General features: G+C 45.1%; 1 protein-coding gene across 10 annotated transcripts; it reads right to left on the bottom strand.

Moving 5' to 3' along the window:
• Positions 1–3,582: 3,582 nt before the first annotated feature.
• On the bottom strand, positions 3,583–27,755 carry ZIC4 (Zic family member 4). 10 transcript variants are annotated; one of them, XM_081008042.1, is made up of 6 exons: positions 27,314–27,755; positions 25,302–25,470; positions 21,544–21,628; positions 12,959–13,603; positions 7,897–8,239; positions 5,371–7,383 (listed from the first exon to the last, which is right to left on the bottom strand). In XM_081008042.1, exons 3-6 carry the CDS (start codon positions 21,587–21,589, stop codon positions 7,239–7,241), a joined length of 1,179 nt encoding a protein of 392 aa, XP_080864168.1. In that variant the 5' UTR covers positions 21,590–21,628; positions 25,302–25,470; positions 27,314–27,755; the 3' UTR covers positions 5,371–7,238. The 10 variants fall into 10 exon arrangements, 9 of the variants coding, with proteins under 9 accessions (XP_080864164.1, XP_080864167.1, XP_080864168.1 ...); XM_081008044.1 differs by lacking the exon at positions 25,302–25,470; XM_081008043.1 differs by lacking the exons at positions 25,302–25,470; positions 27,314–27,755 and adding an exon at positions 25,131–25,268.
• Between the last annotated feature and the right edge of the window lie 86 nt (positions 27,756–27,841).

Raw genomic sequence — 27,841 nt, 5'->3', positions numbered from 1 at the left:
TTGCTGACTACAGCCGAGTGTAATGATGATTACAGGGCTTCTGTCTGCGATTAGGGGCCATATAACTCTTGGCTTTAATAGTCACCGACTCTCCAGCGTTGGGTTGGGGTTAGGGGGCGTTGTTTTGTTTTTTGTCGTCCTGTTTCCTGCCCGCCAACCTTACCGTCTGTAGAACAACCCACATTCCCCTCACTTCCTTGATCTCCTTTCCCACGTTCCACTAACCTGGTCTTCCTCTACCCCACCTTGGTCATATAGTTCGGCTTCTCTGTAGTTGCATAGTAACGGGCTGGTTGTGAAGAATGCAAGCAAGGAGTGTGAGGAACACAACTAAGGTGGGATAGAAGCTAGCGAGTGGCACAGGGGGACTTGCTTCCGAACACGCATAGGACTGGGCAGTCAACCAATCGCCCTATCCCAACTTTACTCAGATCTAGGCACCGTTTGTATAAGCACACCTTCCTTCCCAGCAAAAAGGAAGTGCTACAGACGCTAGCCATCACACCCATTTACTTGGGTGTGAGTCTCGCTGATTTTAGTGACCTGTCCTTCTTTAGTGCAATGACAGCCCGATCCTATATATAACTTGCTTGCTCCAACTGATTTCGACGGGACTTACTGTCGAGTGAGCGCGCATAGGATTCCGGTCTTGCACTGATAATATTTCCAAGCAGGAGAAAGGCAAATCAACGACTTGCACAATGCGCATGTGCAGCAAAACGCAGTAGTAGGCTTAGACAGCTAGCAGCGTTCGATAGATAGATATATACAGTTGTGGGAAGGCGGAGAAATTTGAGGGGACTCATTATGGACTATTCACATTGAAAAAGGGATTGATTACTATCTGCCAGTGAACTAACGTCTTAAAAACAAGAGAATCCCACCCCCGCAGTTCTGGAAATATTTATAAAAACAAAACACTAGTGTAGTAGAAAGCAGATATTATTTTCCTGCGCCAAACCATTTCTTGAGCACCATAGCTTTCCAACCCTAACTTGAGAGAATCGTTTATCATTTTCTAGGGGCATTGTTGAAGCCACAACGGATACTTGATTTTCAAAGAATCAGCTGGAAAGGGGGGGGGAGAGAAAAGAGAAAAGTAAAGACGAATTTAATCACAAAGAAGCAAGTTTTATATTTCTCATGGAGGGCTTTATTTTAAAAGTACAAATTATTTCTCCATAAGATTGAGTTTTCAGATAGCAATGATGTTTTCATCCAATATTCGTTTGTTTTTTATTTATTTAAAAATCCATAACATGTCCATAATATTCCAACAACAATAATTGCCATTACATCGCATTAGAAACCGACCCAAATTATACATGGTTGCTGCGTAGAATTGATTTTTCCTTTTGCTGTTTGGTGTACAAGTGATAGGAGGGGATTGTTAAAAAAAAAACCTTTCAGAAATAGCACGCTAGGGCGAAAAATAAAACATTTTAATTCATCTTTATAAAAAGAAGCACCAAAGCTTCGTAAATATTTAAAGATACAATAACACTACGCAGAATTTGTACAAATATCCTTTTCAAATAAAGAAACATTAAATCCCTGGTGGAAAACTGCATCTATTGGTAGATTGGAAACTGAATTTGGATTATAATCTTCCTTGTAAACGACACATGATTTTGAAATCAGTTTTTTTAAAAATGAGATACCCTTATATACTGAAGTTCCTGTATTCAATGGTGAGGAATCATCCATTGTGTGTTTTCTTACCCAATCATCTTAGAAGATGTAACCTGAAATTTGGAAAGTTCCTAGGAGAACCTCTCCCCCCCCCCCTTTTTTTTAAACCTATACCATCTATGCAGAAGTAAGTGACACTGAGTTCAATGGGATTTACATTTACTCCCGGGTAAATGTGTATCTGATTGCAGCCTTACAGTCCCACTGTTTTCAATGGGGCTTACTCCTATGAAAGCTTCATTAGGAGTCATCCTTACTCCGCTATCTTTTCTCACACCCCCTTTAAAGAATGATACCAACGCCACGATTTTTCTCTCCCCCCCCCCCCACTCCGTTTTGCTAAAGTCTCAACTTTTGGAGATCTCAAAAACTTTCTCACTATTTTGTGACATTTTTGTTGGCCTAATAAAAGTATTGCCCTAATACTATGGTGTGGGTGGGTGGGAGTTGCGTTGTGTTTCTTCTTCTCTCTATATTTTTCATTCTGATTAAGACAAGTGCTATTTAAGCCTCAATCCTGAATAAATGCCTAAATTTAAGATGAATCTCATTTATTTCAAAGAAGCTTATTACTTCAGAAATTGTTTAGGACCACAGAGTCCCGCTGGAAACATTTCAAAACTAAACACGATACATAAAAGTCATTATTATTTATTTCACTAGGACTTATTTCACATATGGATTGGAACTGATGATGTACAATTGGTTTAAACGACAAATCCTTCTGCTAACTGAGGTATGGACAGGGTGTCTGCGAATTACACTTCCTAAGGCGGCCTCCATAATGCAAGGCCCAGTATCTTCCAATAAACAGGCACCAGTTAAACCACTCTTCTTTCCTCAGCCTCTGAGCCAACAAAAACTTACTGGGATCACTGCCAATAGTTTACACTCGGCACTTGGCTGCGACAAAAGAGGGCCCAACAACGATGCTACCATTTCATGGGGACCCAAAACTACCAGTGTGGCAGAAATGCTAAACTGGTGAGCAGTGTATTCTCCAAGCCACTATCTCATTCCCAAAGACATCTATGGACTCTTGAGTTTGGCGTTGTTGTTTTTTCCTCCCAATTGAGAGTACCAAGTTGCGGAGTGAGTGGGATGCTGTTACTTTTCTTTCCACTCGCTAACAATAAAACATTGAGACATATGGAAGCCATCGCTTTGAAGGCGTAACCATTTTAGTGCACTGCAGTAGAGAAACGTGCTTTTTAATAGGTAGTCTCAGCATTAACACGAGCCGAGCCTGCAATAAAGGCATGTACGAGCTGTTGCATTCTTTATATTGGGATAATGGGAGGGTAGCGAGGTTCAGCAGCTACAGACTTGGTGTTCATGGATGGCGTTCGTAGGAAGTTGGGTTTTGTGCAAAGAACAAAGGCTTGGGCAGAATTCAAGCAAATGAGTTCGGAATAGAAGATCCAGTCGGGCAGTTCCTCTGGGGCTGAGAAGTTCGGAAAGCAGAAGGGATCCTCTCTCGCTCTCGTTCTCCACCCCCCTCTCGTTTTCCCCTCCCCCCTCCCCACCCTAGAGCTACACGCCCCCCTCCACCTACCTAGACAGACATAGGCAGACAGACGTAGGTAGATGTATGTATCTGATTGTATACTGGGACATTTTCTGTCTCCATCCCAACGTTATCTTTTAAGAAGTTTGGTTCCATCTCTTTAGAAACGGTCCCAGCTAACGGGGCAGAGGGAGTTTGACAGAGGGGAGAACAAATCGCTGACAAAGAACCTTTTTACGTTTCATCAGCGTTGTTAGGGCGACGAGGAGGAATTTCTCAGATAATAACTCCCACTTCAAAGATTTTTCAGCTCAATAGAAATTGGACCATCCTTTTTTATTCAGCCACAAGGGCTAGCACTAAAGACGACTCGACTGTTTGAATTTTTTTTTTTTTTGTTCGGCGTGTTTATTTTTCCCCTATTCACTGGGGTACTTGGATAAAATAAACAAGAAGACAATTACTGGAACATGGACTTCTAACTTTCCCGGGACCATGGCCCATCGCCCGTGGCCTCAGACTTGGGAGTGTCAAGTTCTGTAGCCCTGGAAGGCATTAAACCCTAATTTCTTGGGACATGGTTTTTGCCACACACCTAGGATCTAGTCCTTGTTTGTTTCCGTGAAAGAGTCAAGAAATTCAGAAGATTCCTCAGTCTTTGTTCTGGAAATGGCATCCCTTTCTAGTTCAGTCTCTATCTTCAGCAGTGTGTGTGTGTGGATGTGACTGTGTGTGTTTACAAAGAAGGAAATAGTGTCAAAAAGCAACTTAAAGCCGCAGCATTCAGGAAGGAGCTAGACCCTAAGGAGGATGGAGTCAGACACAGAAATATCGAAATGTTACTTGCAAAGCAAAGATCAGCAAATGTATACATTTATGAATAAGAATATTGACACCAACCACTGTTTGGACCGTACTTGTAGGATGTCTTAGGGTTAAGGCTTGGGGCGTGGAGACAAGAGTTTTGTGAGCTCACTAGTAAACAAAACTGGTCCACTACTGACTTGCTCCTGAGCAGTCCTATTCTAGCCAGGTGGGCTGCTTTGAACAAAAGTGGGTCCTCTACTATTGAGTCCCAGCCCCAGATTTCCATGGTGCAAAATTTCACTCGGCACTGGTAGCTCTTATAAAACCGCCTCTCCCCCCCCCCCGCCCGCCCCTACTTCTGTTTCTTAATCGCAGAGATCCAAGATGCTGCAACAAAAGCCCTCCTTAGAGAGCAAGCCAGCAAAGCAAGCCAAAGGGGACGAGATGGAGGAAGTCCATCTCTGAGGAAGAGCAGATTGAATGTATTAAGCTAGCATGAAACCAAAGGTCAGTGCAAATGTATCTTAATAGACTGTCTCGAATGGAGTGTGCCTCCTTTTCAAGGGCGCTTGCTATTGCTCTGCTCATTACCATAGCGATCCTAACGTGGCATGTTGATGCACCATAAAGCTCACACTTTCAACCCCCACCCTCCAACCAAAAAAATAAAATAAAAATCAGAGCCTTTGAACAAGGCCGGGCTTGATTAGACCTTTCTCCTTTTCTTTTCCCTCCTTCAAACCCATTTCCTCGCCTTTAGAAAAGTCGCCATCAAATCCCAAAGGCCGTCTCTGATCATGGCCCAGAAGGAGAGAAACAAAAGTGAACTGGCGGACGGCGATTCAGGCGGCCCCCTTTTTCTTCCTGACATTCTTATCCATTCTGATTATGGGCTGGAACAAGGACCCCCATTCGCGTGGGGGTTTTTTTGCCCCGGAAATTCGGAGGGAAAATATGCATACTCCACGTCCATCACGAACACAACATACAAATGTGTGTGTGTGTGAGTGATGTCGTTTTGGCGCTGTTGGGGTGTTTTCTGTTTTATATATATATACATCGGTGAGGATGGGAGAAAGAAACTGAGCCGCGAGGGGATGGGGAGAAAGAGAGAGAATCTGTTAGACCTAAATATTATGTCCTTCATGAAAAGACTGGACGGGCTCCAGACTTCGCTTTTCACTCTTTTTAAGTATGACTTGCCTATTGCTATAGAAATCTTAACTCACCATGAAGATTCACCGTTGCGAAGAAATACTTTCATTGTGAGAGACTGCTTTGATGTCTAAGGCATAAGATGCGGGGCTTTTCAGCTGCCTCTGTCTAGATTACCTTGAGAGCAACGGGATAGACATCTGTAACAAGCAAATGAAAAATTAAAGGTGATTAGCCTACACATCCAAAAACCGCTTCTGCAAAGAAAGAAATCAAGAAGAAAAGGGAGAGGGAGGAGGAGGGCCGAGGGACGGAGCCGGGAGGGGGGAACCCAACTCCAGACAAGGTGGAAGCATCTTTTCGCACATGGCCTCCATCCATCCATCTCTACCTTCTCATTTCCACGACGGCTCCACTAGATCAGAGGGAGTAAACGAGCAGCAGCAGTAATGGCAACGAATATCTTGTTTTAAGTTTTATCCTGAGGATCTGGACGGGATGGTTATTTCTTTGTTTCCATTTAACTCGGCGATCTATTAAGGATCTCTCGCTGAGGCAGTGAGAAGGAATGGGGAACCAAGTCAGGCACAGTGTTCAAAAGGTAGATAGGTGATAGATGGATTGATACCCAGATAGGTAGACTTTCTTCTATTTTTTATTTATTTTTTATTTAATGTGAATGCCTGAATTACACCAACCGCCCCATCTTCGGATGTAAGTACCACGGTGTTCACACTTCACTGGGATGTCCCAATGAACTCAGTGGAACTTACTTCCGAGTAAATAAGCATATGGTCCTGCTGCACAAGGAAGATAGAGAGAAAGAAAGAGTTCAGAAATGTGGGAATGTTAAGGAAGGTAGGGGAGGATATATTGTTTTGATATTATCCCTCCTCAGTCACGCTCAGAGCACATTCCCTTTGGAGCCACATTCCCCTGTGTGTCCATTCTAGGCAACAGGAAAATGTTGTACTTGCCTGCTCTAGTAATAATACATCCCACAAGAAATAAGAAATTTCTGTTGGTGGTGGTGTGTGCATGGCTAACCCAAAGACTGGGCTGGACGTTTTGCTTCACTCTCCTTCACTGAACTGAAGGAAATGGCTTTGTAGAAGTGTTTTGGCTAAGATCTTAGAGCGCCTACAGACAAATGGGCCTTTCCATAGTTTAAAAATCGATTAGAATGAACCACGCCCCCTCCCTCATTCCTAAATATACTGCCTGTAAATAAGTTCCATTGAAGTATATGGGTCTTACTACAAAGTGATGCGTTTAGGAGCTACAATCAGTAAATGAAATCCATATAATAATATTTCCACAAGCATTCCCCCCCCCCTCTGGGGAATTCGCTAGAGACAAGGACTCACATAGGGCTGATAAGAATCATATAGCTTTAGAGACCCCGACATATGTTCAAGATTTTAAAACCATTTTATTTTTACCTTTACAAAAAATAATAATTAATATTTCGAATTGCTATTTTACATAACTACTGTTGTGCGTTTGAAAACCAGACCACCACTGGGTTTACACCACGGGTTCAGAAAAAATCGACACGTCGTGAATCCTTTTGGACAATCCAAGCAACTCAACACAATTACGTCACTCATAACAACTCCCCCCCCCCCTTCTCTCCAATTAACATGGATCTCACCTTCCATCCACTAAGGAATCACAAGAACTCACAATTCAACAGAAATAATGCGAGGGAGGGGGAAGAGAAAAGGAGAATATGTTTATGCATTTAAATCCATTACTAGTGTAAATTAAAATGTACCATAAATCATTAAACCACCCTTGGGTCTGTTTTATTAGTGACAAGTGGGAAGAATATACTGGTGAAAAAGGGGCAGTAAAGAGATTTCCCCCCCGAAAAAAACGTCAACTGAACTGGTAAATTAATCAAAGTATTTAATTGATCGATTTGTTGTACAGTTCGGTAACAAATAATATATTTATAGATACTGATGTTCCTTTTTGGGGAAAAAAGCACACGCACACAGCCCCCCACCCCCGCCAAGAAACCCAATTAAAATCCAGACACTGGGCTAATAAAACTGTCCAAGAAAAAACACCATCACAAGATACCAGCACCGACGATCGCAGCTGTACAGCTAGAAATCCGTATTAAAACACTTTGGTTCATTGATACAAAAGGATGTTTCCATTCAAATCGAGGCCATTGTAAACGTATGGGAAGGAGTTGTTCCGCGGAGTCTGCCCTGGGAGGGTGTAAAATAAAAAGAAGAGCTCATGGAAAGAGGTGCGGGGAGGGGGAGGTGGCGGGAGGGGGGTCTGCTGTCCTCTGTGCCATAATAAATACAAAACGGGGGTGGGGGAGAGAGGGAGGAGGTTTGTCCATCCCCCCCCCCAATGTATCTTCTCTCCGATAGCCTGTGCAGCATTTCTGATCGAAGGTGACTGACTGGGGGAAGAGGGAAGAGGCTGGGGAGGGGGGGAGGGGGGTTGCTCCCCAGGCCTGGGATCGATTTCCGCCCCTCCCCCAAGAACCGGGCCTTGCCGACCCGCCGTTCGTCCAGTGTGAGCCAAGGATCCACAGCACCCCGAAAAGAACAATGCAGTCTCGCCGCCGCCGGCGGGTCATCCTACCGTATTGACTTTAATAAGTGGGCCGGGGCTCGCAGTTCGTGTAAGCGGCCTCTCCCGGGTGAGGTGACGGAGAGTTACTGGGTGGAGTCGGGATGCCGCTGGCCCCTGAGCTCTGACACACGTACCATTCGCTCAGGTTGGCTGCCGCCTGGGTGGAGGAAGCCGCTGCGGGAGGCGGTGGCGGTGGCGGTGGCGGCGGCGGCTGAGGGGGCTCCCGGCCGCAGTCCGACGACGGCGACACCAGCGACGGGGTGGACGACTCGTAGCCCGAGCTGGGAGGTGGGGACTTGCAGTGGACTTTCATGTGCTTCCGCAAGGAGCTGGGGTGCGTGTAGGACTTGTCACAGCCTCGCACTTTGCAGTTGTAGGGCTTGTCGCTCGTGTGCACGTGGGAATGCTTCTTCCTGTCGCTGCTGTTGGCGAAGCGGCGCTCGCAGCCCTCGAACTCGCATTTGAAGGGTTTCTCGCCTGCAAGGAAAAGAGGGAATCCAGGGAGACTTTGCGTAAAGGACCAGGGTGGGGAAAGGTGCGGGTGTGCGTGTTTTATTGGGATGGCGGGGTGGCGTGTCTGCAGGTCACAGGTTATTGAGCGATGAGCTCTGTGTCGCCCTCGCCCCACCTTGCTTTCCCAGCAGTGGCCGTGGAGCCAAACCCAGCAGAAGCGCCTAGCAGCACTGTATGTGAACAGGATTACAAGGGTGTGAGGAGAGATCTCTAAAGCTGTGGGGTCTTCTGAAATGACAAAGGGGGGAAGCTTCGTCTGTGAGTTTGTGTGTTCATCCCTATCAATGCTTGCCTTCCAGAGGAAGGGTGGAAATGTTCCAGGCCTTGGATGAAGGGCCTGAGGCGACGAGGTGGGACAACGCTTTCTCTTCCCTAGGCTCCTTGCCCATCTCGCTCGCTCCTCTTTTCCGTACCGTGTCCCTATGGACACATATTTCCCATCTCACAAATGCCCCTCCAAGCTCTCTCACCTGACAACCCCATTACTTCAGAGATGGCTACATAACCTAGGTTAGGATCTGAAACCCCAGAACCTACGGATTCGTGGCCTTGTGGTGCATAGCTTCTTACTAGTCTCGGGCACTCCCACATAAACAACTCCACATGCTGCAAGGCGCCTTCTTCTTGCACACACACAGAGTCGCACAAGAGCTCACATTTGACCTTGCCAGTAGGCTTTGGAGGAAAGTGGGATTGCAAAGTAGGCTTTGGAGGAAACGATGAGCAAATGTCAGCAGCCAGCTCATTAAAACCATCGTTTAGATATACCACGGTTGAACCAGTGTTGCATAGGTTTAGAAATCTATCTATCATCTATCTATATCTATCATCTCTTTCACCTCTCTCAAATTCATATGGAAATAACTAAATTAATACATAACTTAACCTAAAGGCAGTTCTGGTAGTTTCTGGAGAATAGTCTACGATAGAGTATCTTTCCACTACATATCCTTAGTATAGATTAATAATCTAGAAGGATCTCAGTAGCATTCTGCTGGGAAATCCAACGCCTTACTGAGTAGGCCAAGATTTCATTTCGCTATCAAGGAAAATCTGCAGAAACTAACAGACAGGGACATATTTAGCAGCGGAGAGAAAGAAAAACAACGACGCAGTCCATAGTGCATTGTCCATGGGAGAACTCATTGATCTGGCTAGATGATATGCATTGGAAACATATTAAACACCATATGCGAGATGAGATATTGGAAAGGTGAGGAGGGGTGAGAGACGGAAGGAAGCCAGATTCCCCAGGAAATCTACTGGAGATAGTCTGTACACCAAATGCTGCTTGGGCGATTTTTCACCGATAAAGGAAAACACGTTGAAGCCACGTGCTTTGATGTCTCTACGGGGCACGGATGCCTTATTCTGAAAAACCAACAGACAGAGACGCTTGCGTACGAAAGTCGGGCAAAAATGATATAACGCATATTTGACAGGGATGGGAAATGAAGGTCAGGATACTATGTGTTTCTTAGAGGCAAATGTTGCCAAAATAGCAGGGTAAGTGCATATGTGTGTTAGTGTGTGTTTGTTTGTGTAGCATTTTTAAAACATGAGTTCCTTAATGAGGCCATGTTGTATATTCAGACTTCAGCACAAAACATTTTTTTTTTAATTAAAAAAAGCTGCGTCTACTGAATATGCTAAGGCTAAAGCGTTCTTTAAGAAATGTTGGTGGGGAGCTAAGCAACTGCTACTCCCCCCTTACAAAAGCATTCTCTATCTGTGTAATGATTCAGGGAAATCCGCCGTGCTGGACGGCTAGTTATTGCAAGGAGTAAAATATGGTTCCACATTTTAAAGAATATCGGTGGCAAATACCAATATTGGTCTCGGGCCTGCGAGAAAACGACGTTTTTAGCAGGCTAGGCATGACAAGTGAGGCTCCGTGTGTACCTGCATCAAAAGGTATTTACTCATTTTGCTTTGTTTTGGCGGGGAGAGAAAAGAAAAGGAAGGTCATTTGTATATTTTGACGGCTCTTTAAGTATTTTAATTATAGTTCCTTGTAAGGAAATAGTTTGACCTTCCGCTACTCAGCTGAAATAACAAATCACGAGGATTGGTGTAGCCCAGGCAAGCAGTAAGTTAGGAGGCCCTGGGGAGAGGCCCCGTCATAAACCCAGCGATCGGGCGGAGTGAGTTACATCGTGGTATAAGACCGGTCTTGTTTCTCGCGAGCAGCAACAAAAAAATAAATAAAAATGGCCAGCTTCTTTTACACCCCCCCCCCACCTTCCACACCTCGGCACCTTGGCAGGGGCAAATAAAGGCCCCGGCCACAATATATGGTTGCAGAAAGGGGCTCTTTCTTGTTGGCTGCAGCGCATTATCTGTGCATGGTTTCAGGCCTAGGGTTAATGCTAGAGTTCCCCGTTAAAAGGATAGGATTCCCAGCGCGTAAATATGTATCGGTCAAAAGGAAATGAGTTTGAATGTTTGTCTCTGACCCGCCGCACTTTTGAAAGTGTGTGTTTGGGGGTGGAGAGATGGGGGGGGGGAGAGGAAGCGAGGACTGAGGACGAATGGGGGCAAGGGCGCGCGCGCGCACGCACTGCAGCGAGTCGACACCGCCATTTTCTACCCACACTTGTAGCTCTCACAGGACTCGCTGTGGAGAGCAATACGTACAGCTTGGAGATTTTAGCATAATCCTCCCAACTCTGGGACTGGATTAAAGTATTTGCAAAATTCTCGAGGGGGAGGGGAGGAGGGATATTGAGCTTGCCAGCTCCAGCACTATAAATTACAAGTTAAAACATACCTCTCTTACTGCGGCCTAAACACCACCTTGGTCACAATTGTCCCTTGGCCACTTCTGATGGTAAGGAAGTGATTTTTGCTTTCCTTCTTTTGATACCTGTGCTACGTTATTGTGAATTAAGTTCGTTCTCCCTCCCTCCCTCTCTCTCTCTCTCTCATCTCCAGAAACCCATTCCTGTCTGCCCAGACTCAGGGAAACGCAACGTCATTAATATTTGAGAAGGCAATTATTTTCTCGTTTAAATCTAGAACTGTCTTCATGAATAATTTGCAGGAAGTTCTATTGCCATTTCAGAAACATTTGGGTTTGAGAATTTATGGCGGGGTGGGTCAATCGAAAACGCTGCATTGTGATAAGGCCTAAGGATTCCACCTCCACTTCTCCCTCTCTCCACCCCAAGCCTAGCCCACCACCACTGCAAAAATAAATTAATTAAGCAGGGAAGTTCAAGCGAAACGACTACATAATGTAGTACATTTTGAATGCTGAACTCCAAGCCCGCACCCTTCCCAGGCACTCAACTGGTTGCACTGATGTAGGTCAAATTTACCAAGAATCCGACCATTTTCTGCTTCATAGACTTCAAAGGAGAAGGCGGCTAAAGGGCAGTAAAAGTTTGTTTACTTAAGAAAAACACTGTAATTAAGGGATGAACTGTGCTCTTCAGTGCTTTCCTACCTAACACGAAGATGCCTTGGTGTCATTCGCATTATTAATATTTTAAATAAAATAAGTAACAAAATATTCTCCATCAAATGCACAGCTTTATTTTAAACGTAGTTTTTGGAGGGGGGGAGGGGACGAACCTAACCATACTACAGTAAAGGCTACGACATTTTAGAACTGCAGAAAGAGAGAGAGAGAGTCGTTGGGTTGTAAGGATATCTTACAATAGGATTATGTCGTTTTCCTGGGAGTTTATAAGGCTGTGGAGTGTGTGTGCAAAAAAACTGCACAGTGGAACGGATTTAATTTTCCAAAAGGGCTTATTTATTATCTTCTGGTGTGTGTGTGAGAGAGAAAGAGAGTCAGATAGGAAGGAGTGGAGTGGAGAAGGCAATAAAAAGCTAAGAAGACCGGCTGCTAAACTAACTCTGTACAACTTCACAGGCTGAATTTGGAAGTCTGAAAACTTTATACCGCCAGTTTCATTCATTCACCACAGATGCTTCTGTGGATTCCGAGGTCAAAGAGGGTGTTGGCAAGGTCTTCCCCTTCAAATAACTTTCCTTTCTGTGTTAACTAGAAATTGTTCCTATTTATGACAAAAATTTCCTTCATAATTCTGGCCAATGAACGTTCAAAAGGAACAGGCTAGGAAGACAAAATTAACTCCAAGCACACACCACTACTCCCCTCTTTCCTTCCCAGGTTCCAAAAGAGCACCTTCCCATATTTCAATCTCCGTAGCAGTTTAAGAAGGAAAAGGCTCTTACGAAGACTTGGGATGAAACATCGCAGGGTTCCTCGTACAAAACAAAAAGAGGGGACCTTGCAGCTGTGCTTTTCTCACAAGGAAGGCGGCAGAAGCAGCATCCCAGCAGCATCACTCAAAACTGCCTAGACAAGTTGCAACTTCCATTGTTCGCTCCTAATTTGCGAGCTTGCATCAAGATTGGATGCTTTTCCGTCTCTATAGGGCTTTTTAACTCTCCCCTCTCCAGGAAATCCCGATCTAAATCATGGAAGACCCTTCTTGCATACGCATATACACATACACGTCAGCATTATGCATCCACACACGCCTCAATTCTTCAAACGAAAGACAACAATCAACAAACTATTGATCCGGTCTTCATTGGCTAGTATTAATTCTATGTAGAATTATAGCGGGCGGGGGTGGGGTGGGGAGATCGCACATGCAGCAGATAGTTGAACAAAACACGAATGAAGAAAGACCTTTCCATACTGACCTGTGTGCGTCCTTTTGTGGATTTTAAGATTTTCCGAGCGAGCGAAGACTTTCCCGCATCCCGGGAAAGGACAAGGGAAAGGTTTCTCCCCCGTGTGGACTCGGATGTGGTTGACCAGTTTGTATTTGGCCTTGAAAGGCTTCCCTTCTCTGGGACACTCTTCCCAGAAGCAAATGTGGTTGGACTGCTCCGGCCCTCCAACGTGCTCCACGGTGACGTGAGTCACCAGCTCGTGCATGGTGCTGAAAGTTTTCGAGCATAATTTTTTGGGAGTCTGGTCCAGTTCGATCCACTTGCAGATGAGCTCCTGCTTGATGGGCTGCCTCATGTAGCGGAAGAAAGCCCCAGGGCCGTGGTGTGGAGCTAAATTCACGTTCAGGTTCATGCCACCGTAGCCGTGGAAGGAGGAAGCAGCAAAAGGATCTGTCCTGGAGACTGGTACTGGCGTGAAAGGTTCAGACCTGGCATACATTTCTCCAGGTAGCCCCAGCCTTATCTGTCCGTTTAGATGGCCACCTGGAGCTGCATGGGAAGGTTGCTCATGGTGGAGTCCAGTAAAAAGCGAGGGAGTTCCGGCTTCTGAGTGGTGGTGGTGGAGGTGGTGGTGGTGGTGGTGGTGGTGAGCATGGTGTCCGGGGTAGCTACCTGTTGTTGAGACAAACATTCCATGGTGAGAACCTGTAGCAGCAGAGTGTTGATAAGGGAGCCCTGGCATGGCTGGGGCTGTCAGATCTCTGCGCAGGAAGAATTCCCTACCTGATGAAAGAGCATGACTTGGGTGAGGGACTGCGTAAGGGACTGTTGTTGACTGCGCCGGGCCAAATGCTCCTGCTGGACTGGGTACCACCTCGGCTTGGCCTGTCACAGGATGGTGGGGATGAGGCTGAGGGGCAGGGCTGAGCTTAAGGGCCGCTGAGTGATGAGGAGGATGAGAGTGGTGGCGGTGGTGATGATGATGATGGAGAGGATGGTGGTGGTGCCCCATGTGTTCTGACCGGAATGGACTCAGCCCGAGGCGGCTTTCTGCAGCGTACTCCCCAGGGTGCGTGGGAACCATGGAGTGGGGATGCCCGGCGAAGCCTGTCATGCTCTGAGGGGAGTGGTGATGGTGGCGGTGATGACGATGACGAAGAGCCCCTGCCAAGCCTAGTAATTTCAGCGCTGTGTTCCGTTTGGAGAGTGAAGCAGAGTCCATTACTGGGCTCCCCCAAAGCCTCCAAGCTCTCCTGGTTCTACTACAATTCTAAAAAGTCACCTGACGCCGAGGAAGGGGGAGCGAGGGAGAAAGAGGAAGAGGGAAAGAGCGGTGGAAAAACTTTTTTGAAAGTCCCCCCCCACCCTCAAAGAAAAAAGGTTTTTCCCCTCCCTCTCTCTTGGTCTGGACTATTTGGCTTTGTTTTGTTTTTGCTCCCCGCTTCCCCCCCTTCCCCTTTCTTTTCTCCCCCTCCTCTTCCATTATTTTGTGTGTGTGTGTGTGTGTTTTTCCTCCTTCCTTTTTTTTTTTTTAATGCCTACGTGGAATCCCATACGCTTTGAGAAGCAGCAGCAGGACGCTGGGAGGCTACTGAATAGCGCTTCACAGACTAGGCTCCAACCCAGAGAGCTAAACAATCAGGGCGGTCGCTGATTGGCCGAAGCTGCCTGACCGAAGTCAGCGCTGACAGGTCCCCGCTGAAGTCTGAAAAGATTTAGGAAGGGGTAAAGGGGCGGGGAGGGAGGAAGAGGACTCGGGAAGCAGTGCGCCTGCGCGGCGTTTGTGGCTAATTCCCCCCCCCCCCAAAGCTCCTTCCCTTTCTCCTCCTCCTCTTCCCCCTTTGCCCCCCTCCTTCTCTAGCCCTAACCAGTGCGCCGAGCTTGTCCGGTGTTTGCATTTACTCCCCGCATTTTGTTTTTATCTGCGTTTAACTGATTATGGGCCGCTGGAACCGTCTTCCCCAGACGAAACGAGGGGTCCTCCGAGTCGTTTACGCGCTAATGAGCAGTGGTTGCCAAAGGAGGAACAAGGCCTTGAGCAAGCGGCGGCAGCAGCTTCTGGGAGCGCCTGGGAGGCGAGGCTGGCCGGCGGGTGGCTGTTGCTTTCTACCCACCCCTTCTAAAGACGCTTTGGTTGTCCCCGATCATCTGCTTAGAAGAGCCAGGCGCTTGGAGGTATCCTGAGTGATCTCCTGACTCCTGCATGGCTTGGATCGTGGCTCAAGCCCCTTCTGCTTTTTGGTCTCCTGCTAGCCTCCAACCATTTACTTTTACACACACACACACGCTCTTCTTCCACATCCAGCCCTGTCTCTCTTTCTCACTTAGCCTCGTAATGAGCAGACGATTTAATGGAGAGCTCAGATCGGTGTCTGCTTCGGGGCGGACTGCCTGATTGGCCACCGAGCAGCTCATTGTGGACTAACCAAAGTGCAATTCTCAACTCCCTTCCAGTTTCCTTCCTGCAAGAGCAACAACAAAGATGGAGAAGGGGCGGGAGGGGAGGAAGGTAGCACACATCACACAGGGACTTTCACAAAACTTCCGCTCTCGAGGGACAGGGGAGCGGGGGGGGGGGGGGGCGAAATACGGCTAGGCCAAGCCGCTGCAGAAATCAGCAGGGAAGGAGGTAGAGAGGAGAGAGACTGCCCGGAGAAGGTCTGCCGAGACGTAGCAAGCTCTCCTCCGTCCCCTTTCCCTGCCCTCACAGTCGCCCAGATTATGAATGAATCCGAAAGACAGGAGACGCGCGGGGCTTTCTGAGACCGCCTCATAAATTCCTTTGCCTACGACCCACCATTGTAGGAAGTAGAGAAGCGCGCAGGTTTGTTACCAAGCCTATTTTGGGCCAGGAGCAAAAGTCTAGATTATTTTCTTTAAAGCAATACAACGATGGTGGTGGACCCCAAACCCCGGACCAGGCAAGATGCTTTCGAGGGATCCAGTCCTACACACACACACTACCTCCACCCTCGCTTCCTAACCTCCAGCCCAACCGCGCCATCAATTTGACTGCTGATTATTTATAGCACAGACAAATCTCCGGGACTCCCGTCCCCGACAGAAATGGGCACAATGTGGAAGAGACAGGCTTTGCATACAGAAGTCGTCCTGGGAAGCGGAGCTGGGCAGCTAGGTATTTAGATTTCTGACACTTGTTGGCGGCCCAGAGAACCAGGCCTTTAAAACAAAAACAACAACAACAAAGGCTAAAGGTCTGCCACATCTTTCATTTCCCACGATTACACGATATTTATGCCCCCCCTTTAAAAGTAATACAAAAAAGTAATACCTAATACCTGCAATTAACCGGCGCATATAACCCAATCCAAATGTTGCAAATCATTTCAGAAGGCTTATGCAACTAATAAGTCTCTGACCATCTGAAGCAGCCCTGGATGCGTGTGAAACATCGTGTTGAATCCCTTTCCCTGTCAAACGCAATCGCCCACATTCATTTATAAGGAGCAATTAAAAGATCAAGTCAATTTAAAAAGCAACCTGTAGATTAATAGATAAATCTGTCGGACGTTATGATGCTCACATTTGCTCACTGTCAAAAGGAAAATAAACCGATTGCAAGTGTACTGTATCCGTGATGAAAATAAAAGTATGGGGTTTATTATTTTTACCCCCACCAAAAAAAAAGGCATTGAGAGCCCTTCCAATGAATGCTGGAACCCGATATTACTGAATTCAGGTAATTCTGTTCTCCTCCATTTAGTGAGATAATATCAAAATTCGGCCTTGAACTCTGGACCTAAACTCCTAAACGTAAAAGTTACTTTAAGTATACCCACTTTCTGCAGAAGGGCAGTTTTCAATGTTACTTAAAATCCAGTAAGAAACACGGCAATTTTGATAATGTTTCCCCCCACTGAACAAGCAGCATTTTTTACTTTCAAATGACATCCTGCGAAAAGAGCCCTTTATTATTATTTTTTTAAAAAAACTGAACCATTTGGGCAAAAGTAAAATGCAAAATCCACACGTACTTTTAAAAATAATATTCTTTCTCGCTTTCTGTCCCGTGTTAATAGCTGCACAAGTGATGTCCTGAAACCGAAAGCCGCTCTTAAGTTACTTGTGGTAATGCCCTGAGTATTAGTGAGGTCAGTGTTATTAAAGATGCAATCACAACACTCACTTGAGAGTAATCCCAACTGAATTCAGTGGAAGTTCCGAGGAAACATGCATAGGATGGGCTTTAACTCATTTCAGATGCAAGACTAGGTGGTGAATTAAAAGTGTCCCCCAACTCAAAGGAAGTCACATATTAAAGGAGAATAACATCATTTCTCGGGATACAGAACTTCAGTTTCAAGAGTAAATATTACTTTCTCTCATCATCGCAAAATTTACATCCTGTCATACAGTAAATAAACTATCTGAAGCCGCACTGAACACTTACAGCTTTTCCACCACTATCCCCTCTCCCCGCCCCAAAATATTTGAACTTTTTGTTTTTATTTTTTAAAAGCAACGTTTAGCTATAATGTTGAAACAGTTGCCAGTCACTGCATTTTAGAAAAATCACCCCGGAGACAGACCTTAGCAAACATCAAAACAATTTCTTGGGATATTCTAAAGTTGCTAGCTAAATGTTGTTTTTGTATGCTTGGGAACAACAATTCCCGACTCAGGCAATTGCCAATCAAATTTACGTAAAGCAGAAAAATAGGAGCCTGCCTCCTATAAAATATTTTTGAATTGCTAAATCGTGGAATATTGAGTTCAAGATGTACGACATGCATAAATAATTATCTAAGAAGCATCTCATTACACTTTATACCATAGCGGGAGTTATATTCTTGTTTTTGACCATTTTTGTGCAGATCACAATACTGAGGATAAAATAAAAGGCAGCTAAATCGGTATTTATTATTGTATGAATGTAACGCGCGCGCACACATTGATGCCCCGAGGACCTGAAAAGTTACACACGCTGTAATTAACTAGCTCTCCTTACGTAACATGTTTATGTAGACAACTTAAACCCCCCAGTAGTTCAAGACGACCTTCCCTTGCCAGTTTCTTCGCCCTAAGCCAAAAACATTTCGTCTTTTCCCTTCCTCATCCCTGACCATCTCCGAAGGAGACCACAGAAAGAAAGAAACGTTATCGGAAGCAGGACTCTGGAAGGCTGTTACTTACAAAGGTACTGAGAGTGTGACTTCCAAATAAAGCTGTTTTCCTCATCCCTCCTTACAACCACTTCACCTCTACACTCTTGACATCCTTCAGTCCTGACAGTCCTCAGTCAAGGGAGAAAACATCTGGAACAGTTTATCAATATATATATGTTACTATCGGTTGGCTTAGGCCATTCTAAAATATTGGCATGGCTTCTTGTCAAACGCTAATGGCTTTATCCGCTCTTACTTAAAACCCTGAGGTTCCTCACAGGGGTTTCCCCCCCTTGTTCCCCCCTCTGCTTGCATGAGTCCAATGGAAAAGAAATGGCCCATGGTGTCTCTCTCATTATATTAGGTGAAGTTAGTGCTCTCACTCCTAGCATTTGTTGTGTACCTTGGGAGACATATCTCTGTGCGTGTGTGTGTGAGTGTGTGCGCGCGCCCGCGCATAAAGGAGACAGAGCAGACTAGTGAGGGAGGGTGGTGATGCAGATGGAGCTGTACACATGACTAGAAGGCGGAGGAAACAGAACGAGGAGGGCCTGAACAAAGTTGCAGAGTTATCCAGGAGACTTGCATCTGCGATGCAGCTCTTACCTGTCTAATGTGCGCTTTTCTTTGTGGTTCCCTCAGTATGTGTGTGTGTGCGCGCGCGCGCACGGTTCATTTAGTAGTTCATTTTGCCTGCAAAACATGTTCTATATATTGAGTAGATAAAACGACCAGAAGAGCAGAATAGCTCACCCTTCCACAAATAAACAAATCGGGATGGCAGGGACTCCCCGCCTTATATTTTTAAACTGTCATGGCCCTCATGGACGCATTCCACTTCTAATATAAATACTGGAGCTGAGGAACTTGATGACAAGGAGAGCTGCACTTTGCAAGAATAACGCCCAGCCCAGTTGCGTTAGCACGGCCACTAGCCAAAAGCAGAATCTAGACTCCCCAAAGGCAATAAGACTGTTTGTTTACTAGCTCCATTGGACTACTACTGCTGCTGCTACTACTACTACTGCTGCTATTACCTTCCCACCGGAGGACCGTAGCCGCATACGGCGTGGAAGAGACAATTAGAAGTCCTTGCACGTTTGTCCACACAAAATGTTTTGCGGATCGCAGTTCCTCCCCCTACTGACTGCCCTGGACAATGTGGCCCAATTGTAAAGTATTGGCAAGATGCCCTTTACTCACAGAGCCCAGTTAAGACCACCTATTGGGACTATGTAAGCGGGTTTCAATGAGATTGCTGCGGCTTAACTGTCTTGTGGTTTGAGGATCCTAACAACTTGAACACCGTGGCCCAGTGGTTTGGGGGGGGGGGGAATCACAGACTTGCCCTGCCAGACAGTGAGTAGGAGAGAGATGAGGTTTGTTGAAGAAAAACCCTCTTATTACGCACACACAAGCACATTGACAGCACCTACTAATAACCATTGAAAAGCTGAACAAATGACAATTGCTTCTTCCGTTTCAGGTTTTGCTTATCATAGCCTAGGAAATAAATGCATACCAGAAAGTAGGCAGCAAAGCACCCATTCTGCCCTCTGTCTCCCACTGACACCAGCGACAATTATGTCTGCTTAAGTGTCGGCAGGATTGCCGCCCAATGGCGTGTTCTGTTGCTTCCAGTGACCTCAGGCACGAACTGGAAAAGATGTGGTTAAGATTTCTGCATAAGAGAAACCACAGTATTATTTCTGTAGGTTGGAGATTCAGCAGAAATCTGTTGTGGGAAGGAGATTTACACTCCCCCCAAAAAATACCTTCTCGATCAGTTCCAAGGATCAAAAGCCTAAGAGTCTGAGGTGCTTTTTGCACTCTAAACCCAGATATAATCACATTTGTAGTTTATATTATCCTATCTTCCTCAAGGAATAGATTACATTTCTGCATAAACACGACACCTGGCTGATTTCCCCAATAAATAAGTAAATACAGAATGGAAGAGTGTAAGCTTTTTTAAAAAAACAACAACAAATAAATAAATAAAGTTCCTGAACTTTAGAGCAATCATCTGGTCTTATACGCTGCCAGTATTTTCTTTACCCCATCTCTTTAACAGAGTTTATTAGGCTGTATCTGCTAGCAGAATCTGACCTTTAGCTTTTAGTTAAAACAGCCAGATTCTCTGGGCGATTGAGACTCGCAGAAACTTTTTTCGCGTTTTCTATGTCTGTCTCGCTGAAGGGTCATTGAATCAGTGTAGGGAAGTGGTGACCTTTCCGAAGAAGGTCTTCACTGCTTATGAAGAAGGAAAGTCTAGTGAATAAGGGATTTCTATGCAACTCTACCCCTTCCCACTTCAAAAATCGCCTGTAAACGCAAATCTTCAGGGTGCACTACGGACATTGTCGCCTTATTTCGAATAGCAGCGTAGGAATTCATAGGAAAAGGAACCAGCCCGATAAGAGGCTTCCTTAAGCTGAAATATACGGGTGCGAGACTTGTGTCGTGCACATGATTTCGAGGGAAACAATCCATTTAAAACCCAAGTTATCTGGGGGATTAACTGAGTTGTTGATGGGCTGTAAGAGAATAATACAGGGGGAAGCCCGTGTTTCCTGATCACCTATTCAGCATTTAGGCAGCCGGGCGACTTAAGAGAAGGGAAGGAATTCACCAAAATCAAGAAGAGCCACGTGGAAGGATTGGTGAAGAATCGCCGCAAGATAATGATGAGAATTAAACGTGAACCCTCCCTTTTATTCGGGAAGGTATTGGCTCAGAAAATATGACGGAAAATACTGATGGAAAATAAAGGAGAAATTCTGTATCTCCCCCCCCCCCTTTAATATGCCCTGCATTTTATTGCTGAAAACTAACGTCTAATTGGGCTAAGCTGCAGGAAAGGATGACAAAGCAGGTAATAGGTAGAAAGTAATGACCAGTTGTGATGATAGGATGGCTTCAAATCCTCTTCCTTCCACCAGTTCAAAACTTGAATTACTGAAGATCAACCCAATCAAATGTTTATTTCAAATGGAATACTTAATCTAGTGCCTCAGATTAAGGTATTCCTGTCAGATAAGATGTCAATCAATGCCCTACTTAACTCCTCGCATGGTGGAAGTTGGGTAGCCACCACATTGTGGAAAGCTGGTATACCGGGTAACGATGATACATATCATGTAAACCCCATCGCCAAGATCAAAGCTTTCTTCTTTAATAGGATCCAATACATGTCAAACCTCATTCCAATCAAATCGCCCGTAAATTAATGCAAGATGAATATGTCATAGAATAATGTGACAATGCAATCACAGAGGGTCAGGGGTTGTTGTTTCAATGAGAGAGTTGTCAAATATTAATTCTAGAACCTCCAAATGAATAGGCAGAGAGCAGGATTAAGCACTTGCTGGTGGGACCTTGTGTGGCTGATTTGTGTTTATGCAAGCAAGTTAAACACTAGAGGGGAGGAATCATATATTGTCTTTGGGCTTCTTCTTTTTTTAAGAAAGTCATATTTTAACTTACTTGACTGTCCCAGAAGGTTTCTGTAAGGTCGTTTTCTTTTCCTCATTACAAGGGGACCCTTGTGCCTTATTTTCTAACTTGGTTCCTGTTCAGGAGAGAAAAGTGGCAATATTTTTTAAAGTGTCTAGTTTATATGCAAATAATAAATAATTGAAGAATGGCGTGAAATCTTTTTTTTTTTAATACCCCCATCCCGAATAAAAACCTCAAATTGTTTTGGAACTCAAGTCTTTGTGTCGCCAAAATATGGCAGAAGTAAAGAAGGGGGGGGGGGAGAGAGATGGAAGAGGTGGAATATATTTACAATAAAACATTTCAAAACTTCGTGCATATATTACAGAACAACCCTAGGGCTGATTTAGAGGAAGAGATAGGACAGGAGATTTCCAGAATTCTGCTTTGATCTGACACATACCTCCTGGCTGAGCACTGAGAAGTGTTACCACCGACGACGCTGCATTGTTTATGGACTTTTCAGAGCTAATATTAAACTTTTCAGCGCTAATATCGTCGTGTTTGTTTGCAAGACTCTTCCAGCCAAAGATGAGATGCTTTAAAGCTGCCGCTTTTGCACCGTCCAACTCTTACTTTTCGAAGGAGAACCAATGGCCTGAACTGTGCCAAGAGAGGAGCTCTCAGTGCAGATACTAAGACTTAAGAGCAGACTTCAAAAAGCAATAGATTCAGCCCATGACTTAGTGCTAGTGGTTAATGTGAACAGTAAAGTAGGAATAATAGGAAGGAGTGACGACAACCCTTGTGCCAAATTGCAGAGGAAGTAAATGACCAAGTCTAAATATTGTTGCAGGAGCTCTTTCTGGATATATATTCCTGAAAGGGAGATAGGAAGGAGAGGAATATAGACTTCATATAATTTCATAAGAACCAAATAATGCAAATATGTGAGCTCAAAGAGGGGTTTTGTATAGCTTGTAGTTGTTGTTGTTTTTATAAAAAACTACATTAGAAAGATTTCCAATGGGAGTGAAATAAATAAATAAATAAATAAATACTCTTAAAATGCTCAAGGAAGTTATTGAATCAAGGAGGGGCTTTACATGGGATGCCCAAACTTGACACTTTTGAATCATTACAAATTATTATGATGCTATTAATTATTTTTATTCTGGAATACGTTTTAATTTAAAAAAATAAACAGATGTGTGTGGGGGGGGCAGAGGCCAGATTTCCTCAAATACTATCAAGATGGAGTGCAATGTCTCTGCACATCATATAAAATTTGGCATTATTATTAACACCGAAGTAGTGCTATGACCTGAAGAGGGGGAAAGATAGGATTTCCTGTTTCTTTTTGGCTCGAAAAAAGGAGAGGAAATAGGTGCAAGGTTCATGAATGGGGGGAAAAACCCCCGGCATTATATACCTTAAACTCACTTATTAACACTTATTTTCTCCTGGTTCAAAGTTTGACACGCACTTCACCCGAAATTTCAAAAGGGTTTAAGTTAGGGGGCACTGTAAATAGCGTCTGTTTACAGCCCGAACTCTTTCTTATGTATTCCATTCCAGAAGTGCGTGAGATTATTTTACTGTATGAGATGCACTTCTGAGATGAGATGGAACAAGCCTGCGTATGTGTGCGTAGGTGTTTGTGCGCGCGCGTGTGTGGTATTTACATCCAGAAAGGCTGGACTTCTGCCGCAGGTCGGCTAGTCAACAGCCTCTATTTCCATACTAAAAACAATTTGGCAGCACTCAAATCATGGCCGGTAACCCGACTCTCGATGCAGCCAGCCATTTTAATAAACTTCCAGCAAATCTTTTACAGATCCAGCTGACTCTTTGGAATACCATGCGGAATTTGGGGGTTCTTCTTATGAACTATTTCCATCCTCAAACGGCCTAGTTGAGGCAAGGGAAGCTGCAATGAGTCCACCTCCCCTACGCATATTGTTTTAAAAGCATAACATATATTTTTCAACGCTCTGAGACTGAGCATACAAGGCTCAAGGTAATCCTAAATGTCTATTACTCTTATAGAGTAACTAAGAAGACACTTGGACAGATCTTGCCTTTCAAGAGCTAGACAAACTGTTTGCGGAGAGCATTAGAGCAACTCTATTCTTGGACGGAGGTTAGGAAATCAGGTTGAGCTAGTCGTTCGAAACGGAAGGGCGAACCAATGTGCACAGAGGCGGGCGCGCGCGGGCGCGCGGGCGCGCGGCTACACACTCGAGTCATTGTCCCGGATACGGTGGGCCCGGCACATGTTCCCGGTCGCAGGTCAGAGGTCAAGCTCCAGGGGTGTTTCCAAAGCCGGCCACTTCAAGAACTCAAGCCTTCAACACTTATCCACACTGATTAACTACATGATCAACAGTAGCCAAGGAAATGCAACGGGCTTCACCGGTCTCGCCACTGCGAGAAATAGCCAGACCAAGAAAGTGTGTGTGTGTGTGTGTGTGTGTGTGTGTGTGAGAGAGAGAGAGAGAGAGAGAGAGAGAGAATGGCGAGGGAGATGTGACTTTCGTGGAAATCCTTCTCGATTCCCTTTAAGACTTGGATAGCCTAAAGCTCTGTCGCCCTCCTCCTTCTGATCCAGATTTTACAGATATTCTCTTTAAAGAATAAAATAAAAATGCAGCAAAATAAATCAGCGAAAGGGTTTGGTGGTGGATGTATTTTTGCTTGTTTTTTTAATTAAAAAAACACATGCAGGTTAGTAGACATTTTTGCACGAATAAAAAAAAGAAACAAGGAGTTAAATGATGCTGGAGTGGGGTGTTTGTGTGTAAGGGAGGTGGGAGTGTCACCCGATTACGGAGAGCTCCTGATCGAGATGGGAATGGAAGGTCCATTGTGAAAAGCTTACGAAGTCTTGGCTACTAGACCTTTAGCCACAGACATGGTTAACTCCTTCCTAACTGCGCAGGAGAGAGTGCCTGAAACAGAGAAACTGGTGCCGAGTTCTCAAGGGGAAGCAAGACCTGGGCTGACCAATCCCCGCCTCTCGGTTCCCCCCTGCACCTCGAGCCCAAAGCAGCGACTCATCTTCCACGCTTGGGAGGCTGGAGCAGAGGTGGACCGAGATAACCGCGCTTCTCTAACGCTCGGCACCCTAGGGCATTGTCTGCTTAGGATACACATTCTGATGTTCTCCGCCTCCTGTTCCCTCCATTCCGAGGCAACCGCATCTCTTTCGCTGCCCTATCTTTTCTCCGTCTGCCCTCCTGTAGTGGGCGTTCAGATATAGGGCGCTTGTCCCAGCGGCACCATGGGAAGCACCTTGATCACAAACGCCCCGATCCACTTGGCGGTGTGGACCTTCGGGTCGGGGAAGGGAAAGCCCTGCCCGCCTTTGGCGGTGGGGCCAGGTGCAGCTTTACCTCCCAGCAGTCTCCCGTGGAGGAAAGTCTCTGCCCACGTGCCTGAAAAGGTGCCAAGCCACATCCGCAGAGTGTGTGCGAAGGGGGGGGGGGGGCTCCTAAGGTTCATTCATGCACATAACAAGCCTCCTGAAGGTGAAAGGTTGCTCCAGCGCTTGGCCTGACACTGGCAGAAGGGAAGCCGCATTTCCTAGCCCGCCCCGCGTCTCCCACCCCTTGATCACCACTTCAGTCACTTACCCCACTCCACCTGTTGAAGCAGAGATCCCCTCATTTCTGCCTAGCATGTCAGAACTGACCAAAAAAAAGAAGAAAGTCGAAAGACAGAGGGAGACGAGAGGAGAGGCTGGGGGGTGGGTGGGATAGAGGGGGTAGGGTGGGCAGCGGTTGGATCAAACAAAACCAAAACACCTCTTGGGCGACTTCATCGAGGCGGTCATCCTTCATTTCTTCTTTTCTTGCTTTCTGGGAGCAGCTGGGGATTGTATGGAGAGGCAGAAATGAACCTTCAGGATGATATTTTAATGGCTTATATGTCACGTTGGTGCATGTGGCTTTGAACTGGAGCAGCTTTCGTTTCCTGCAGAGAGCATGCCGCAAATCCCACTTGATAACTTCTGCAGCCCGCAACACTTGCACACAGAGCGCGCGCAGACACACACACACACACACACACACACACACATGGACTTGATATCTGAACATGTTCCCAACAGCAAACAAACAAACAAACTTTGGACTGTACCCTTCCACGGCTGCTGACTCTTGAGACGGGGTTAAGTGTTGCTCTGCATTTTGGAGAGGCGAATCTATTCCCTTTTGCTAACTTCAAGTATGTGTAGATTATTCTCTCTGGGACCAAACGTTCCTGAGATTCTTGCCCGTCGCTCTGGGATTAGGCATACTAGAGCGAAGGGGCGAAAGAGCAAGATCTCATTACATATACCAAGTCTAACACATGAAAACTCTTTATATTCCTTATCAAGGGAAGATGCTTCAGACCTGTTGCTTTAGGACCTTAGATGTGTGCTTGTATGTATGTATGTATGTATGTGTTTGTATGCGTCTGTGTACACACACACACACACACACAAACAAACAAACAAACATTGTGTGTGTGCGTGCGTGCGTTTGTGTGTGCAAGCCTTCTTTCATGCAAGCAGCATTGCCTTCGCTATCGGTCAGAAACTATGAAGCCGTGCTAATAGAACTGCCCCGAATATCCTCCTTTATGCATTGAACCTACTCGGAAATCTGATATATAGTAATATATCAGTAAAAAGGTGGTTTTTGTTTTACTTAAACCAAACAGTGTGCCCTTCCCACATTTCACTGAAATAGATAGCTCTGAAATAGGAAATATTTTTCGTGCACTTTTATCTGCCAAGGGAATTGATTCCTAACTCCTTCAACAGAAAACAGGATAAATCAGGTTGGGAAAAAGTCATAGCGAAGTCACATAAAGGCTGGACAAAGGTTCAAAACCCGAAGGGCTTTGATTTCTAGTTAACATTTATTAACATCCCTCTTCCTCTCTGTCTAACACACAGGCTCACATTTTCTTTATTGGGGTTGGGGATGGTCCAGGTTAAAATATTATTATTATGGCTTTTTAAAAAAAGCAAAACTAAAAACACTGTTCTCAGCAAAGCGCACCCTTTCTCAAAACTACACGAGCATCACACGGAATAACATACCCAAGTTGCTTTACTTAATTGATTGAGTCACAAAGATTGTCTCTTTTTAAGTAACCATACTTCTACATCTCGACAATCATTTTAATATATAGTCAATGGGTCTTTGTAACAGGAACAAAGAAGAACTATCCGTAGTTTTTCAATAGACTTGAGTTGGGTAAAGACAGGTTAATCGAGGGGTTGCATCTAGAAAACAAGCAAGTGTTGTATGTTTGCACTGAATCCAAATGTCTGCATTTTCCTAACTAAATCAAAGGGAGTGTTATTTCTTTTTCTGCTCACTCATCTGAAGGTAAGTAAATTTTCTCTGGCGATCACAAGCTTGGTCAGCAACAAAGGCGCCGCCTGCTTTTTCCACCGTCCTGGTGTGGCAAGTTGAGGAATTTCAATAAATGTGACAAGGGTGACTGATTTGTGAACTAGAAAAGGTTTGAGCGTCAGAAAATTTATATTGCTCCTATCTAGTGAGGATTTCAAATACATTATAAAACCCCAGGATCCAAAAGCTCCATGCAGCACAGAAGAGACAAAAGCAACTTGGGGGGGGGGGGGGGAATACAGTCTTTTTTTTTTTACCTGAATGAAAGAGGTCGCGTAAAAAAGAAAGAAGAAAAAAAACAAGAAACAAAGTGCAGGGAGATACAATAACAACACTACACTACACACACACACACACACACACACACAAACAAACACACAGGCAGAAAGTTAAGCGCTCTCACCCACCTGCCTTTTGATGGGTGCTAAAAAATAATTCAGAAAAAACAAAGTGATGGAACGTTACAGCCGTTTCCCCACAGAAATCACGCTTGCTGTTTTAAAGCAAAATCTAATGTAACCAACACATGCGTTTTGGAGAGCATCTGAAAGAAAACAAGGAGGAAGCCCAAATGGAAAAGGAGCAAGTCACAAAAGGACTTCCCTGGGCAACTCCTTCAAAAGTTGTGTTGTTCAAAGATCTCGATCTCCAGGAACCAAGGATCACCATCACAAGAAAGAAGGAAAAGATAGGCACAGGAATAACATCTACATCTTTCTCTATCTCCTTAAAACAGCTATAGAAAAGAGAGCTTTGGAATATTGTCGAGCCGAAATATATATCTATACCTATATATTATATATGTTTATGTATATAAAAAGTTGCTACTCCTGTACAAGCCTGTTTGTCAAAAGCGATGTCAATGCGCTTCACAATACCTGGGATTGATGAGCTGAGCTGGCCAATCAGGAGAGAAGAAAGGTTTTGCGCACCCT

The sequence above is a fragment of the Podarcis pityusensis genome (assembly GCF_964106645.2).
Source record: "Podarcis pityusensis genome assembly, chromosome: 5".
Taxonomy (NCBI): domain Eukaryota; kingdom Metazoa; phylum Chordata; class Lepidosauria; order Squamata; family Lacertidae; genus Podarcis; species Podarcis pityusensis.
Note: the sequence above shows the minus strand (reverse complement) of the source record. Positions and strands in the feature narration are given on the sequence as shown.

Bases quoted from the DNA above. Each gene is read 5' to 3' on its own strand.
- ZIC4 (XM_081008036.1), bottom strand. From the start codon at position 14,153: ATGGACTCTGCTTCACTCTCCAAACGGAACACAGCGCTGAAATTACTA. The intron at 8,240-12,958 runs GTCAGTATGGAA...TTTTCCTTGCAG, and splicing joins CCACAAAAGGACGCACACAG to GCGAGAAACCCTTCAAATGC. The intron at 7,384-7,896 runs GTACGTGTGTCA...ACACCCTCCCAG, and splicing joins GCAGCCAACCTGAGCGAATG to GGCAGACTCCGCGGAACAAC.